Source organism: Brachycentrus maculatus, unplaced genomic scaffold (genome assembly GCF_059751285.1).
Source record: "Brachycentrus maculatus isolate JH-2025_06_01 unplaced genomic scaffold, ASM5975128v1 h1tg000080l, whole genome shotgun sequence".
Taxonomy (NCBI): Eukaryota; Metazoa; Arthropoda; class Insecta; order Trichoptera; family Brachycentridae; genus Brachycentrus; species Brachycentrus maculatus.
This window is the reverse complement of record NW_028280834.1, coordinates 180470-198728: the sequence shown is the minus strand read 5'-3', so window position 1 is coordinate 198728 and position 18259 is coordinate 180470. Positions and strand designations below refer to the sequence as shown.

The following is an 18259-nucleotide window of genomic DNA, read 5'->3' as shown; positions in this document are numbered from 1 at the left end:
AGCATTTCCTGATACCTCGTTACATAATTTAAATTCATTTACAAAAAATGCAAATCTATTATAACTTTATATAAAATCGTGCTTTCAATACAAAAAAACCTTTATAAAAAATATTTTAAATATCATACAATACTTAAATTCACTCAAATTAAATTAATTTCTCATAAAATTATATCAAATCATGGTTATAAACTCCTGCCTTCTTTTATATATAACATAACAATTTGTATAGCCTCTCACCAGTCTGATGATGTCGGTAACGACGAAACCCGGTCGCTGGTCAAATAAAAAAGTGGAAAAGCTAAAAATATTGGTTTTAATCTAATAATAAATTACTTATATCATATTTATAAAATCACTTATATTATATTTAACCCCCCCTGGGAATCAAACCCGGGACCTCCAAAATGGTAGCCGAGCGTGCCGACCATTACACTATGGAGGCGGACAGAATTATCATATATATATATGAAAATAAAAGTAGAATTCAATCCAATAACCGTGTTTAATTTTGGATATATTACCCAACAATTCAAAACGGAATTCTACCAACTGTCTGCAGTTACAATAAATAAATAAAAAATATGCATTCATTAATTTATTCACTTCACTTTGTGGTAAAATCTATCCATTTTTGATTAATGTTTTACTTAGTAAATACCACTGTTTCTTAAAATCTACTGTGACACGTGTTTCCATGCATTCCGCATCATTTTCAAACACAGTATACGTATTTTCACTAAGTTAAACATTAATTAAAAAAATAAATACAAGTTGATAAAATAAAATCCGCATCCGATGTTGAATAAGACAACAACGTGGTGTCAAGCTGATGGTCAACTGACTGCAGGCGCAGTCCTGCGCTGCGGGCTCCGGGGACACGGGTGGCGCTGCGGAGGCCATTGCTGCCAGTGACCGAGGATGGGAGAAGAGCGGCAATGATAGGGCGGCCTTCAGCCTTCTCCTCCCGGTGATGTGGAACGAATGAGTGAGGAAAGAATGGTACAACTATGTGATTTATGAGTCCAATGTAGTTGGAAAAAAGAGCAGAGGAAGACCGAGAAAAACTTGGCACGATCAGGTATGTCAAATACTTGGGCGTGGTCTGATCAGGAGTTGAAATAATCGTTGGGTATGAATGAGGAAAAGCATGAACTCGGTGTAGCTTTGTATTCTCCCTTTTGATGGTTAGTTTCTTGTGATAATTAGTTTGCTCGTAATCGTTAGTTTCTTGTGATGGTTAGTCTCTTGTGATGGTTAGTTTGCTCGTAATGGTAAGTCTCTTGTGATGGTTAGTTTGCTTGTAATCGTTAGTCTCTTGTGATGGTTAGTCTCTTGTGATGGTTAGTCTCTTGTGATGGTTAGTCTCTTGTGATGGTTAGTCTCTTGTGATGGTAAGTCTCTTGTGATGGTTAGTTTGCTTGTAATCGTTAGTCTCTTGTGATGGTTAGTCTCTTGTGATGGTTAGTCTCTTGTGATGGTTAGTCTCTTGTGATGGTTAGTCTCTTGTGATGGTTAGTCTCTTGTGATGGTTAGTCTCTTGTGATGGTTAGTCTCTTGTGATGGTTAGTCTCTTGTGATGGTAAGTCTCTTGTGATGGTTAGTTTGCTTGTAATCGTTAGTCTCTTGTGATGGTTAGTCTCTTGTGATGGTTAGTCTCTTGTGATGGTTAGTCTCTTGTGATGGTTAGTCTCTTGTGATGGTTAGTCTCTTGTGATGGTTAGTCTCTTGTGATGGTTAGTCTCTTGTGATGGTTAGTCTCTTGTGATGGTTAGTCTCTTGTGATGGTTAGTCTCTTGTGATGGTTAGTCTCTTGTGATGGTTAGTCTCTTGTGATGGTTAGTCTCTTGTGATGGTTAGTCTCTTGTGATGGTTAGTCTCTTGTGATGGTTAGTCTGCTCGTGATGGTTAGTTGACTGCCAGGTGTCCACGCTCCTAGAGCACTCCAGCGCTCGCCATGTTCTGCGTGAGGATGAGGTGGTGCACGTCCTTGAAGACGGTGCGGATGTTGTCGGTGTCGGTGGCCACCGTGAAGTGGTAGTAGCACTCGCGCGGCCGGCTGCTCTCGAAGGGGAGGCCCTCCGCCCCCGGGGGCCCGCTCGGCACCTTCACTTGGGTCACCTCCTGAGACAGAGCACTCCGTCAACACCAAACAGCGGCGTTCGTACCAGACCATCCACTTCTTCCTGACTCGCAATTATTTCATTTTTATTTCATTTTTTTAGGGAATTATACAGCTTGTACTTAAAAAAGATTGAAAAATAGTTACATTGACAAAGCGAGTGTTTTTGCCTAGAATTTTCGGTCGATCTAATTCTGACAGATATGGGACTTCTCCGGCACAGGGAATGTGACACCACATAAAGGAAACGAAACGCGTTTGTCCAATGAGGACGCTATCGCAGTTTCTAGTTGGCAGTGGAGGAGCATTTCGTTCTACCGGGCTCGCAACAGCAAAGTCACTCTCGACAAATATTGAGCTAGTGAGATTACATTTACCCGTGACAATTATAGGTGATTTTAAATTTGTACGGAATTCACAGTGGCGTTGAAAGCTTAGCAGAGGCTCCAGGTTTCCTGATTTTTGTAAGAAATTAAAAATGAATCCTTTCAAAATAAAATAAAGTCCCATCCCGATTTTACTGTAAATTCACATTAGATGTTCAATGTCCCCGTCACTGCCAAACTAAATAAATACAAATTTGGGAAACCACCACCGAGTTTTTATAAGTGCTCCAGTGTTGGCAGTGATGTTTAAAAATTGGTTTATATATATAGAACTTCCAAGAATTTGAGTAGTGTGGTTGTCAATAATGGGTACAATTGGTGAATGTTACACATGTGTAAAGTGATCACTTAAACCAGCCTATGACGGTCGTCAGTCCCGTAACTGCCCAGACTTCCATATTCTTCTACATCTTCGATGAGATGTCAAAAAATAATATCCCTTAGGGATCGAAAAACCAATGTTTGGATAAGGGAAAAGACCGAGGTAACAGATGTGGCTCAAAGAATCGCAGAACTAAAGAGAAACTGGGCAGGTCATGTGGCACGTATGTCTGAGGATAGATGGAAGAAGAAGATGTTTGACTGGAGGCCTAGAAGCGAGGGTAGGCCGCAGACAAGATGGTCCGCTGGCATTAGGAGAGTGGCGGCCTGCACTGGAAGAGAGTCGCGTCCAACAGACAACTGTGCAAGTCCAAGAGGGAGGGGTTTGTTCATTACTGGTCACAAGAAGAAGGCTGAAGCAAGTTAGCAAGTCAGTGTGTTGATGTGTCGGGGCACTTAGCTTACCACGAGCAAGTTCTTGATGAAGAGTTTGGTCCGGGTGTACTCGTCCTGCGGCTTGCCACTGCCCGAGGACACCATGAAGCGGTGGTAGGCCGGGAAGTGGTTTCCGATGCAGCGGCCCTCCGACACCTTCCTCTGCAGGATGTCCTGCTTGTTCAGGAACACTATCAATCCGGCTTCCAAGAGAAACCTGACAAGTACAAAACATTACAGGCGGTGCCGAGAGGAGACAGATGGTGTGCTAGGTGTATTATGTGATGATGCTCTCTCGCACTCAACAGGAGATTACTTATGAATGAAGAACATAGTTACTTGATCACAGAGCGCCGTTTATTAACTTGAAATTATACGATAAATATTCTTATTGTCTTCGATATTCTTCTTCATTCATTCTTCAAACCCTAATTTGCACCCTATAGGGCACTGCATCATATAAATGCAGTATTATCTTGGTCATTAACACATGAGTCCATTCACCAGGAACTACACTCGGATGGTTTGACTCTGGCCAATGTCTACACGATGGATTCTTTAGTTCTTTGGACACGTTGCGCTTGGCAATGGGGATAGCCTGGAACGAATGATTGTGATCGGCAGCCTGGAGGGGAAGAGAGGGATCGGAAGATCCCCCACACGATGGACCGATCAAGTTAAGATGGTTGGAGCGCTACGTGCAGCACAGTCAAGGGATAACTGGAGAAGAGTCATTGCTTCTACAAGGGCCACAACCCTCAGTAATGAGGAATAAGACGCAAAAGAAGAGAACACATGAAGGAAATGTGATCAGCCTTGCACTTCAGGTACCAGTCCTGGGTCATCGAACCCCTTATCCGCACCCCAATGGTGCATAGGGCACTGCATCATATAAACGCAGTGTTATCATGATCATTAACACATGAAGGAAAGGTGATCAACCCTCCTCTTCAGGTACCAGTCGCGGGTAATATTAAACAAATATTAGAGTGAAAAATTACTTATATTTATTTGACCCCCCCCTGAGAATTGAACCCGGGACCTCCAGTACGGTAGCCGAGCATGTTGACCATTACACTACGGAGGCTGACATAAGTAATAAATAAGGAGTGAATTAACCATGAGCAAGGAATTGAAAACTATTTTAAGAATCATGAAAATCACCGAATTCAGTTTGATATCTTTATTCGAACCTTTAATTTTTTTCTGTCATGTGGAAAAGATGATATTCGTCAAGTAGCTGCCGCCAGTATGGATACACATTGGAGCGCGTTATATCAATTTGGTTGTATACTGCAGCTATCTTGTTCACATGGCTCAAATATGATTGACTTACGATACCATTTTCAAAAATCATAACTTAATTAAACTTAAAAATTAATTAAAAAAAAGAGAAATATGTGACTTTTAATTATTTACATAAATATTTCAATTTCATACTATTTCTGTGAGCCTAAGCGGCTCATAATTAGAAATAGGTATCAAATTGTGGGAGAGCGGATTCGAACCGAGAAACTCTGACTTAAGAGTCTGCGATACTAACCACGGAATTATTCAATTATTCAATTTATTCAAAAACAAAAAAAATTTATATGTATATAACAAACAATATTCAAGGCGTATATATTAAAAGTAAGCAAGAAGACTTAAAGGTGTAGAAGAATCCCGCTTCGGAAAACTCCTTCGGACACATGAAACAGATCAATATTCAATGTGATATTGTTCAACATAGCGGTAGCTCTTCCTACAGGCATAACCATCGGCAGGTTGGTCCTGTGTATAGGAATGTGAAACAATCTATGTCGACGCTGTCTTAGGTAACTATCGGGAACATACAAACCAATGTTCCGGATAATTTCAGGATTATCGATCATACCGAGCAACAATGGATAAAAATGCGTAATCAAATACGCATTCCTTCTAGTCTCTAAACTATTGTAGCCAAGCATACCCTGGAGAAACTCGGTCGGAACCATAACCCGACGCAATAACAACTTCCGATAGGGTGATTTTGAAGAGCTTTGCGCCACCCTGTATATTCGTCATCCTCACCCTGACTCCCATCCGTTCAAAGCACCATCTAGTCTATTCATTCATTTATTTATCACACAGAGAATTATTGGTAAAAGTGTTTTACATTTAATCTAGTGAAGGGTGGAACATGTGAGCGTTACCTGCTTCTCCACACATCCTCGAAAAGCGTCACGGCTTCTTGGAGTCTATTCTGAGTGTTGTCTTCTCTCAGGGTTTGGTCGAAGTCGCTCGACGCCACCAGAAACCACACGGCGTGGATGCCCTCAAACACCTGCACAAACTTGACCAGTCACTCACTAAAGGATTTATTAACAACGTTTGGAGTATGTCCAAATATCTGGATTATCTCCAATTACAGGAGTTATTTTTCATTTTATTTTTTGACATCTCAACATAAATAAAGTATCTGGTCGAATTATAAGCTAAAATAATAAAGTGAAAAGGATATTATCTGGCGATTCTTTTCTATGTCATTATTATCCAGGATTCGGACCTCACATTCGAATATAAGAGTTTTTGCTCAATGAAAGAGCTTCTTTATTTCATCAATAGATGTCTCTAGTGAAAATTCTTGTGATTCTTGTACAATGTTTCAACATTGGAATCGTATATTTAGAACTGCGGAAGGCTGATCACCTTTTCTTCCAGTATTTGACGATCAAGATTATACTGTTTCTATATGATCAGTGCCGTATGCACCATTGGGTGCAGATAAGGGTTAGAAGAAGAAGAATTTAGAAGTTCCAAGAATTTGAGTAGTGTGGTTGTCAATCATGGGTAGAATTGGTGAATGTTACACGTATGTAAAGTGATCATTCAAACCAACCTATGATGGCCGTAAGCCTGTAAATGCCCAGACTTCCATATTTTTCTCCATCTATGTTGAGAAGTCAAAAAATAATATGAAAGGATAAATAATATAATATGCAGAAATTTCAACATTAAAATTCCTCATGAAGTGCGGTGTCTGCCTTAAATGGACTGACCAAATGGATATTCCTATGCCAGAGAAGATGCTTTTATGTCAATTGCGAGACAAATTGTCGTTCAACAAATCTAGACCAACTTTAGATTAAAATTGCATTTATTATTTAATATTACACCTTTCTCTCAGCTGTCCCAGACGCTACCGGCGTGTCGTGACTCTCTGCACGGGGGAAGAAGGAAGGAAGGAATGACTCACCTGTATCCATTTCTTGCGTTCGCCTCTCTGCCCTCCTACATCAAACATCCAGAAATCTTGAGTTCCTCCTTGCATTCCCTTGGGAACCTGGAAATATCATATCATTGTGCTTCATTTGATAGTTCATCCTTTATCCCGTTCATATCATACTATTCTACAATTGCAACAAGTCTGATATCATATTATTAACCTTCCCCTCCCGGTGATATCGCTCACTCCTTTCAAGAACGTCATAAATCAAAAATCGTCAATTTTCAGTTGTGCGTGTTTTCGGAATGCCCAGAAAACGTACTTTATCCCAGCAAAAGCGGCATATTTTTAACTTGATATTTACCCGCTACAGGGCAGAAAGTGTTGTTTTTGCATTTTGAAGAAAAGGTATTGTTTAATTATTTTTTTTAACTATATTAAATATTTTTCAAATGGAGAAAGAACCTTCGGGTTTTACCTAAAAAGATATGTTGCACAATAAAAAGTTCAATAAGTGGCTTGATATTTATTTTTAATACATTGTACATATTATATTTTTAAACTTTAAAAACGTTCTCCTGAAAAATCAAGTTTTTTGATTTATGACGTTCTTGAAAGGAGTGAGCAATATGTATTTACTACAACTCAACTTTTAAAATGAGAATATCAATATAAAAAATAACAGATACGGGCTCACAATTTTTGTATTCCTCCGTAGTACAATTACGTACGGATGGACCCCAAGAACCCCACAAGATGGACCCCAAGAATTCTACGATGGGGACCTTGTGAGCGCAAAAGGGGTGTCGGAAGACCCTTAAAGAGATGGTCCGACGATATTGTCGCTGTGGGAGGGTAGAAACTGGCTGCAAGCAGCAACTAACCGGAGTAAATGGAAAGAAGGGGAAAAGGCCTATATCCAGCAGTGGAGGTCAGAGGGCTCATAAAGAAGAAGAAGAAGACAATTATATATTACATAAAAGTATTATCATATAAAGTTAATCATTTGCAGCGACGGAATAAATAATTTGTGAAAAATCTGGGATAAACTCACCAATACACGAACGTTTCACGGTGTGTGCGTGTGCGGCGTGCTTTGTGTATACTCGCATGTCGTAGCTTATTTACTGACCCGGTAGTGCGTAGATAAATTAGTTAGTCTTTGGCGCAGATCGTCTTACGCGGCGGTTGTGTCGCTACGCTAACTATTGCGGCTACTTGCGATGTATTTTTTTCTCTTTTTCAGATACTTACCAGAGCCAACATTATAAAATTGTTACATTTCAACTTCAACTATGGTCAATAGAAGCAATGTGAATATTCACATTTTTTTCCGTTTTTAAACCACATTTTCTTATGGTGTACAAAATACATATCACCGGCAGAAGGTTTTAGAACCGTAAGGGAAAGGCTACGCATTTTTTAATAGTCCATCAGTTATCCTAGATATGGGAATCTAAAACTGTCCTTGGCTCACTCCGACTCTCATATGATGTAACGTACCTTCACTTTAAATTCCAATTTTTGTATCCCGGTGGTTTTCTGTCGGCACTGCAACACATCAGCGTCGTCAGGGATGTAGTCTGGTTTTCTAACAATGTCAATTCGCGTCAGGAAACTGGATAAAAAAATTATTTAATGCAAATAAAAAATTAATGAAATTAAGAGAGGTGCCAAAGCACGTCGCTCACCCTTTCAAGAATGTCATAAATCAAAAAACTTGATTTTTTAGGAGAACGTTTTTAAAGTTTAAAAATATAATACAATGTATTAAAAATAAATATCAAGCCACTTATTGAACTTTTTACTGTGCAACAGATCTTTTTAGGTAAAACTTGAAGGTTTTTCATTTGAAAAATATTTAGTATATTCAAAAAAATAATTAAACAATACCATTTCTTCAAAATGCAAAAACAACACTTTCTGCCCTGTAGCGGGTAAATATTAAGTTAAAAATATGCCGCTTTTTCTGGGATATAGTACATATTCTGGGCATTCCAAAAACATGCATAACTGAAAATTGACGATTTTTGATTTATGACGTTCTTGAAAGGAGTGAGCGATGTGGAACAAATGAGTGGAGAAAGAACAGTGAACAGGCAAATGTAGTTGTAAATAAGAGCAGAGGAATACTGAGGAAAACTTGGTACGATCAAGTACTTTTGGTGTGGAGATGCGGGCTATTCCAGTGCAGGAATGAGTGAAGAATGATGTGTCATGTGGAGGAATGGAAGGTGTTCTCTTCCGAGAAGTGGATAGACCATGACAGGTACATAAAGATAATAATATCCTATACTTTATAATAGACTGACCTGATGTGAATCTGAGTGTTTAATTAACATGAAGGATAAAATGAGTAAGGGGCATACTATTCTGCACTGTCGATAAGTTGGAACTCGTTAGACCTCCTGAGGCACTCCTTGATGGCCGGGTCGCTCCACACCGTCTGGACAAGGTCGAAATATTCCTGAAAATCAATCAATCTGTTATTTTTTGACATCTCATCAAAGATAAAGAAGAATATGGAAGTCTGGGCATTTACGGGGCTGACGACCATCATAGTTTAAGTGATCACTTTACACACATGTAACATTCACCAATTCTACCCATTATTGACAACCACACTACTCAAATTCTAGGAAGTTCTATATATATGAACCAATTTTGAAACATTATTCTTGAGTCACTAGAACTTCACTGAAGACATCTATTGGTGAGATGAAAAGAAGCTATTTATTGAGCAGAAACTCTTTTATTAGTATGTGAGGTCCGAATCCTGGATTATAATCACACACATGAGAAACGCCAGAAAATATCATATTCATTTTTATTAATCAATCTGTTAGTTCACTCTTTCCCTAACTAACTAACCGCTCATCAAGCCGCTTCTCCGCAGGGGTAGTCAGAGAAAATAGAATGCCACACCACTCTGTCTTTGCAAACATTCTTCGCCTCTTCCACGTTCTTGCATCTCCTCATAATCACCCGCCGATTATTTCGACTCTTAACCTGACCGCTTTCAAGTATTTGGCATACCTGATCGTGTCAAGTTTTACTCGGTCGTCTTCTGCTCCTTTTCCAACTACATTCGCCTCATAAATTTGTTTTACCATTCTTTCCTCATTCATTCGTTCCACATGTCCAAACCATCTCGAAACATCTTTCTTAATTTTATCGATAATGCTTATCTCTCAGCTTTGAATTTCTTCCTTATTTCACTAATCGAACATCTATCATACAACATTTTGCCGCACATTCTTCTGAAAGATCGCATTTTGACTACATTCAGTCTACTTTCACCATTCTTTTCCCAACTCCATGCTTCACTTCCATACCTTAGGGCTGGAACCAGGACTCCGTTGTGCACTGCCAGTTCAGCTTTCGGGGAAAGGTTTTCTCTTCCGACTCTCCATTTTACTGAGAGTCATGGCAGTGCCATCTGTTGAACGTTACAACATCGCACCCAATACTAAACATTGCTCATGGTGAACATCATGCTTCTTGACAGCTGCTGGTACTCTTAACCAATGGGTGAACTAGTGAATTGATGAATCAGTAGGTAGGAATGGACCATTCGTTCCACATGTCCAAACCACCGCATCGTGGCTTTCTTCATTTGATTGATAATGCTTATCTCAGCCTTGCATTCTTTCCTTATATCACCATTCGAACATCTATCATACATAGTTTTGCTGCACATTCGTCTAAGGGATTGTATTTTGACTGCATTCAGTCTACTAAAGTATATTCAAGTTTGGGCACTAAATGGAGCCTGTGACATTTTTTAAAGATAATACAGCCGAGAGCATACACCTTTTGAAATGTTACATTCTTCTTCTTCTTCTTCAAACTTTCATCCGCACCAGAGGGTGCATAGGCACTGCATCAGATAAATGCAGTGTTATCTTGATCGTTAACACATGAAGGAAAGGTGATGAGCCGCTCCGTCCAGGGTAATATTGAATAAATATTAGAGTGAAAAAATCACTTATATTTATTTTACCCCTCTAGGAGTCGAACCCGAGACCGTAGCCGAGCGTGCTGACCATTACACTACGGAAGCAGAAATGTTACATAGGGTATGTGAAGCCAATCAGGGTGTCGGGTTGTGGTCCCGTGGTTAGTGTCGCGGACTCTTGAGTTAGAGTCTCTTGGTTCGAACCCACTTTACCACAATTTGATACCTATTTCTAATAATGAGCCGCTTAGGCTCACAGAAATAGTATGAAATTGAAGTATTTAAAAAATCATATCTGTGGAGGTCCTCATCAAAAAGTTACATTTTCAATATTGCACAAAAAATCCTTTAAATGCAGATCTGTTCTGTTGACTGTATTCTATCGAAATCTTTATTAAAGTTGCTACAAAACGTGACCAATCCTGTGTTAAACAAGATGAAATCATTAAATGACACCAATACTTTACAATTTTACTAGCTAGAATTCCCGATTACTTAAAATCATTAATGTAACGTTTTGGTGTGGACCTCCACATCTATATTCCCGTAATCCAAGGCGGGGGGAAGGGGCAAAGGACTGACTCACATCGTTGAAAGTGGCTCCCAGCTCCCTGATCTTGGAAACTGCTTCCATTGAAGAGTCGAGACAGCTCAGTCCCAGGGGTTCAACGTTTTCATAGAGCTCCATGATGGCTTCGTGGATGTTCCTTTTTATTTGCATAGCCCTGTCCTTTCTTTCCCTAAGTCACATATAAAACACACACATCGCTCACTCCTTTCAAGAACGTCATAAATAAAAAAACTTGATTTTTCAGGAGAACGTTTTTAAAATTTAAAAATATAATACAATGTATTAAAAATAAATATCTAGCCACTTATTGAACTTTTTACTATGCAACAGATCTTTTTAGGTAAAACCTGAAGGTTTTATCTCGATTTGAAAAATATTTAGTATATTTTAAAAATAATTAAACAAAACCATTTCTTCAAAATGCAAAAACAACACTTTTTGCCCTGTAGCGGGTAAATATTAAGTTTAAAATATGCCTCTTTTGCTGGGATATAGTACATTTTCTGGGCATTCCGAAAACATGCACAACTAAAAATTGTCGATTTTTGATTTATGACGTTCTTGAAAGGAGTGAGCGACATATAAAATCTACAATGTATATAGTAAAGTATGATGTATTATTATAATAACTTAGGCAATCCACATTCTCTATAATTGTGACGCACACGACAAACGAAGTCACATCCTTGGAGGACCTCTACTAGACTCCGAGAAGGTAAAGCTCCTCGCTCCTAAAGGTCGCGAGCTACATGACTAATGTAGGTCTTGAGAGTGAGCTGTGATACAGAGGGAGGTCGCAATAGACTCAATATGGTCACAGTGACATAAGGGATGCAAGATCCCTTGACCTCATATTGATAAAATAAAAAATGAGCAAGTGTGGGTGTCATGCAATAGTTCCCGCGGCTTTTGAATGATTAATTCTCTATGTGGATCGATACCCATGATTTACCATACTAATCAGCGGGGTCTACCTGTTTATTGAATACGATTTTTACTATCAGCCTTTTTTCCATAGATTCTACATTTACCTACCTATTCTACATCTACCAATGGGACGCGAGTATGAGTTTTGAAGTAACTGCTGCATGCAAATTGGCTTTACTTATGAATTAAAGTCAGGTTAGAAATACTACATACATTAAGAAAAATAAAGCACACTATAATTGGGAAAGTTAAAATACCTACCTATTAATGTTAAAAAATGCGAAATTTAAATAATTCACAAGAAGAAACCATATTTTCGACTCTTTGGCCAAAGCCTGCGTGGTGAACCAAAGTACTCGTTCAACATAGAATATACCTCAGAATAACACATTACAGTAATATTACAGATTTTAAATAAGTACAATACCAAATATAAAATATTTATTCAATATTACCCTGGACTGGTGCCTGAAGCGGAGGGCTGATCACCTTTCCTTCGTGTGTAAACGATCAAGATAACACTGTGTTCATATGAAGCAGTGCCCTATGCACCATTGGGGTGCGGATGAGGGTTTTATTATTATTATTATTTACAATACCAAGTACAAACAATATATAAATGAAAAATAAATATCAAAATAGTGAAAATATGGGTAAAAATTTTGAATGACTTAAATAATAATAAAAACCCTTACCGCACCCCAATGGTGCATAGGGCACTGCTTCATATAAACGCAGTGTTATCTCGATCGATTACACATGAAGGAAAGGTGATCAGCCCTCCACTTCAGGTACCAGTCCAGTGTAATATTGAATAAATATTAGAGTGAAAAAATCACATATATTTATTAAACCCCCCTGGGAATCGAACCCGGGACCTCCAGAACGGTAGGCGAGCATGCTGACCATTACGGAGGCGGACAAAGTTGAATGACTTTAGCCGGTATGTAAATATTAACAACAGTTTATACTAAATTAGTATACAAAAGTAAATAGCCTCAAGTACAAAACAGTACTTTTTTAGATAAACGAGTTTATAGTTAACTTCAGAAGATGCGTTTTGCCAACACATGTATCAAATTAATACAATTTTGCGACTGTTCATATAATGAATATCTCGGTAAAGGAAAGCGATAGAGCAAAATCTGTGATTGTATATGATGAGGCCAGGTATAAGAATGCTTTGAGCCGTGTTACGCCAAACAGCCGCAACTTGAGTTACGGCTAGTTGCCTTTACACATTAGTAAAGGAATATGAACTTCAAAAGAAATATCAAATTGTTTTATTTAAGTCCTGTGCTCAAAATATTTAACGAAAGTGAATATTAAAGTAAGGGGTTAGTTGCCACATATACTTACTCTTGAGAAAATCCTTGCACGTGAAGAATCCTCATCTGCTTCAGGACCGTTGTCTTCCCGGCCTCTCCGGCTCCTAATAAAAGGACTTTAATCGCCTGAAAATTTAAATAAAATGATTACCTTAGTACATTTGGGAGAGTGTGGAGACAATGGTAGAACAGTTTGTATGAGAGAGCTGGATCGAAAGTTTGTGGAGATATTTTTCACCCACGAAAGGCTCAAATCTATTAAACCTATTTGGACAGTGGAGGCAGATAAAACCAACATACAGGAAATTTGGAAATAAAGATGGACTATGTAACACACATGTCTTCCGTCTGATCTGCGATGTGATGGTAAACCCAGTTAGTTGCACTGGAGAGAATCAATCTCTATAATCCGGATAACTAATGGATAACAATGTCAATTTGTAATTTTTTTTTTTTAAATGTTCAAGCACTATCTGCCCACTGATTGCAAACGGCTATATAGCCGTTTGCAATCAGTGGGCAGATAGTGTATGGTATCAAATAATATCAAACGTTTTGATCAATATCACTAGTCCGTCTTTGGTCGGTTGGAAGATATTGCTTTTTAGCAATAAGCCCGCTAATGTACTTTTTATTTTCTGTACATGAAGTTTAAATAAAAAATAATAATAATAACTATATCAGGTTTCGGGAGGTCGGGTTGTTCTGTCATCCAATCCGTAGAACCAACCTGCCGATGGAATTGCCAATTGGGAGGGCGGTATCCCTGCTCAGCCGTATCTCCTTGCATATTGACCTTTTTCACATCGGCAAGGGTGCCTTAACTCACCTCTTTCAACAACGTCATAAATCAAAAAAACTTGATTTTTCACGAGAACGTTTTTAAAGTTTAAAAATATAATACATTGTATTAAAAATAAATATCAAGCCACTTATTGAACTTTTTACTGTGCAACAGATCTTTTTAGGTAAAACCTGAAGGTTTTTTCTCCATTTGAAAAATATTTAGGATAGTAAAAAAAAAAAATCAAACAATACCTTTTCTTCAAAATGCAAAAACAACACTTTCTGCCCTGTAACGGGTAAATATTAAGTTAAAAATATGCCTCTTTTTCTGGGATAAAGTACATTTTCTAGGCATTTCGGAAACATGCACAACTGAAAATTGACAATTTTCGATTTATGACGTTCTTGAAAGGAGTGAGCGATATGGGTTAAGAAGCAGGAGCCACACGCAAAGTAATGTAAGTAGTAGCGAGAGTCTATATAGCATATATGACTAGAAACTAGGACTGTACGCCAGGGTTAGGAATGAAAATTCAAAAGGAATGTACTGCTGAGATTAACATAATTGAAATGATCATGTGTAAAGAATAGTAAAGTTAGGTTAGGTTAGGTTTGGTTATAGACCATGTGGAGGGAATCTCTAAGATGGTTTGGCCATGTGTAGAAAATGGTTAGAGCATTACATATCTATATTTATAGATATATACTGCGGGGCGTAGGACTAAGACACATATCATGAATGATTAGCAGCTAGGTCTGTGTGTCGTGGCTAGGAATGTAAAAATCAGAAGGAATATGGAGTTAAGACAGGCATAATTGGAAAAGGTCTCTTATATGGTTTGGCCATATGGAGAGAATGGTAAGAGTATTATATGTGGGAGATTAGGACCTAGAGTCTACATAACATGTATGATTAGAAACTAGGTCTGTGTGTCGTGGCTAGGAATGTAAAAATCAGAAGGAATATGGAGCTAAGACAGGCATAGTTGGAAAAGGTCTCTAATATGGTTCGACCATGTGGAGAGAATGGTAAGAGCATAGAGTCTACATAGCACGTATGGCTAGAAGCTAGGACTATATGCCAGGGTTAGGAGTAGAGAAGTCAGAAGGGATATGCACCTAATTCAGGCATAGTTGGAAAAGGTCTGTAATATGGTTCAACCATTTGGAGAGAATGGTAAGAGCAGTATGTGTGAGAGATTAGGACCATAAGGAATGGTAAAAGTAAAAAATGATTTGGTTAAACTTACATATTTGTACGGTTTAATCCACGATTGTATGTCCTTATCGAGCTGCTGGGATGTACTTTTATTTTCATCAGGGGCACTGAAGCATCTCAGCAATTTCATATTTCTAAGTACAATAACAATGCACATTCAATCATTTATTAATTTTGTTTTTTTAGGAGAAAAGTTAAAAAATCATATTTGTTAAAATAAATCCTTTTTTTTTACAGTAGGTATAAAATAAGTTAATCTCTTTTTGCCTACCAATTAAAAAAGAAAATCACATGGCAATGTGACTCTGAAGGTGACCGTACCTTATTAGAAAAAGACCTCTTACCCAAAATATAGCATTGAAAATGGATATTATAATTTCATGATATGTATATTCGGCAGTTACTTTGTGGTAATACCTATTTCCGCCTCCGTAGTGTAACGGTCAGCATGCTCGACTGCCGTGCTGGAGGTCCCAGATTCGATTCCCAGTCCAGTCCCAGTTTGGGGTAAAATAAATATAAGTGATTTTTCCACTTCAATATTTATTCAATACTACCCTGGACTGGCGCCTGAAGCGGAGGGCTGATCAACTTAACTATCAAGATTACACTCCGTTTATATGATGCAGTGCCCTGTGCACCATCGGATGCAGATAAAGGTTTGAAGAAAAAGAATATCTATTAATTTTTATTTCAAATTTCACTTAGTAAATACTACTATCTATTATATAAAAATCAAAACTCATTTTGAAACAGCATATCGCTCATTTGGTGCAACAATGGCGGAATTACACTTTTGGAAATATTACAGGAGACGCTTTTCAGATGTTGTAACAACAGAAATGGCGCCATTTTACTCAATTGTACATTGGCACTTGCGCCATCTCGCAGCATTTCACCATCAAATCAATTCTGTCCATGTTTCTCCCCATGTAAATAGTCTTCACACACATTTTGACAGATTAATATTGTTTTAAAAAAATAATATATAATAAACCCTTATCCGCACCCCAATGGTGCATAGGGCACTGTGTCATATTAACGCAGTGTTATCTTAATCGTTTACACATGAAGGAAAGGTGATCAGCCCTCCGCTTCAGGTACCAGTCCATGGTAATATTAAATCAATATTGCAGTGAAAAAATCACTTATATTTATTTTACCCCCCTTGGGAATCGAACCCGGGACCTCCAGAACGGTAGCCGAGCGTGCTGACCATTACACTACGAAGGCGGACAAAAGGTTTTTAAAAAAAGTGTAATTAAATCATTGTTGCACCAAATGAGCGATATGCGAAGCTCAGTCAGGGGTAGAAGCTGCTTCTCATTTTTTATTAGTGGGAACACGGAAGCTTTAGTCATTGTCATATTGTTAATTATTATTTTTTTTTTTACAAAAATGTTAATAAAATTAGTATATAACCACTCACCGAGATTTTTATGTCTATCAGTTTCAAGACGTACCCGTCTCTTCGTCAGGACAATCACTATTACAGCATTAAAAAAATAGCACCCTTCACCACCATAGCACCATTTACACACTTAAAAGTACACAAAATGTTTAACACATGCAATTTTTGGTCGACTCGAAGACCAACATGCACTATAGTTTTCACCACAGGCATGCGTTACGAGCCGAGGTTAAACATGCACTAAAACATGGTTCAACGAGGTTAAAAATGCAATTAGGGTGGTATTGTTTGCATGCTGTAATAGTGATTGTCCTGACGAAGAGACGGGTAAGTCTCGAAACCGGTAGACATAAAAATCTCGGTGAGTGGTTATATACTAATATTATTAACATTTTTATAAAAAAAAATAAGTAAAAATGACTAACCACAAAGTAAATGCTTTAAATATTAATAATATTGAGAGTATGTTAATTTAAGGTTTATTGTTTATATAAAACATACTTTATGTATGATCAATATGAACTATCATCAAATATATCAGCATTCATCTTTTGTAATATCCTTTAACTCCTTATCTCGCATATTTACCTTAATCTTCTCAAATCTTCCTTTTGAAAGTCTTTTGAGTTTGGGGAACAAGAGGAAGTCAGAGAGAGTGAGATCAGATGAGTAGGGGTAACATTGATCAAGTTTTTGCCCAAAAACTTTAGAGATCTGAAACCTGAATAGGGTGAAGCTGATGAAACAACAATGCTCCAGATCTGTTCCCAACAGTGGAAACACTGTTGGGATAAGTGTGTGCGTCGGGGAGGTGACTACTTTGAAGGAGACCCATAACATGTTACTTCTTAACAAGCGTACATTTTGTTTTATGACATCAGTCTACATCGCTCACTCCTTTCAACAACGTCATATATCAAAAACTCAGTTATGCATGTTTTTGGAATACCCAGAATATGTACTATATCCCAGAAAAAAAGGCATATTTTTAACTTAATATTTACCCGCTACAAGGCAGAAAGTGTTGTTTTTGCATTTTAAAGAAAAGGTATTGTTAAACTATTTTTTTAAGTATACTAAATATTTTTCAAATTGAGAAAAAACCTTCAGGTTTTACCTAAAAAGACCTGTAATACAGTAAAAAGTTCAATAAGTGGTTTGATATTTATTTTTAATACATTTAATTTTATTCTTAAACTTTAAAAACGATCTCCTGATAAATCAAGTTCTTTGATATATGACGTTGATATATAGAGTGAGCGACATATCAACACATTGTATGCGGGAAACGGCAAATGTCGTTTATTGGGAACTTTGGGTTGAAGGCAAGACCCGGCAAATACCTTTTTTTGTGGACAGTCGGTTGTTTGTGGGACACAACATATAACGGGTTTGTTTATTGCCTTTGAATATTGGTACTCCTTCGTTGACAGATAAAAGAAAATTCTAATAAAAAATATTGTTTGGTTTAGAAGTTGTGCCGATTTTAAGAATGTTATATATTTTTCCGCTTATCGCTTAGGTCTATTTTTTTTAGACCCCCGTATACAATTGAAGAGCTTACATATTTGTATTTATTCAATGCTAGTGATATTTAATAAAATATTG

General features: G+C 37.8%; 1 protein-coding gene across 1 annotated transcript; it reads right to left on the bottom strand.

Moving 5' to 3' along the window:
- Nucleotides 1–1802: 1802 nt before the first annotated feature.
- Galphaf (G protein alpha subunit f) lies at nucleotides 1803–15370 on the bottom strand. Its single transcript, XM_088257365.1, has 9 exons — nucleotides 15272–15370; nucleotides 13267–13361; nucleotides 10996–11149; nucleotides 8821–8918; nucleotides 7955–8069; nucleotides 6482–6568; nucleotides 5439–5569; nucleotides 3295–3481; nucleotides 1803–2124 (listed from the first exon to the last, which is right to left on the bottom strand). The coding sequence occupies exons 1-9, from the start codon at nucleotides 15368–15370 to the stop codon at nucleotides 1936–1938; spliced, it is 1155 nt and encodes a 384-aa protein (XP_088113491.1). The 3' UTR covers nucleotides 1803–1935.
- Between the last annotated feature and the right edge of the window lie 2889 nt (nucleotides 15371–18259).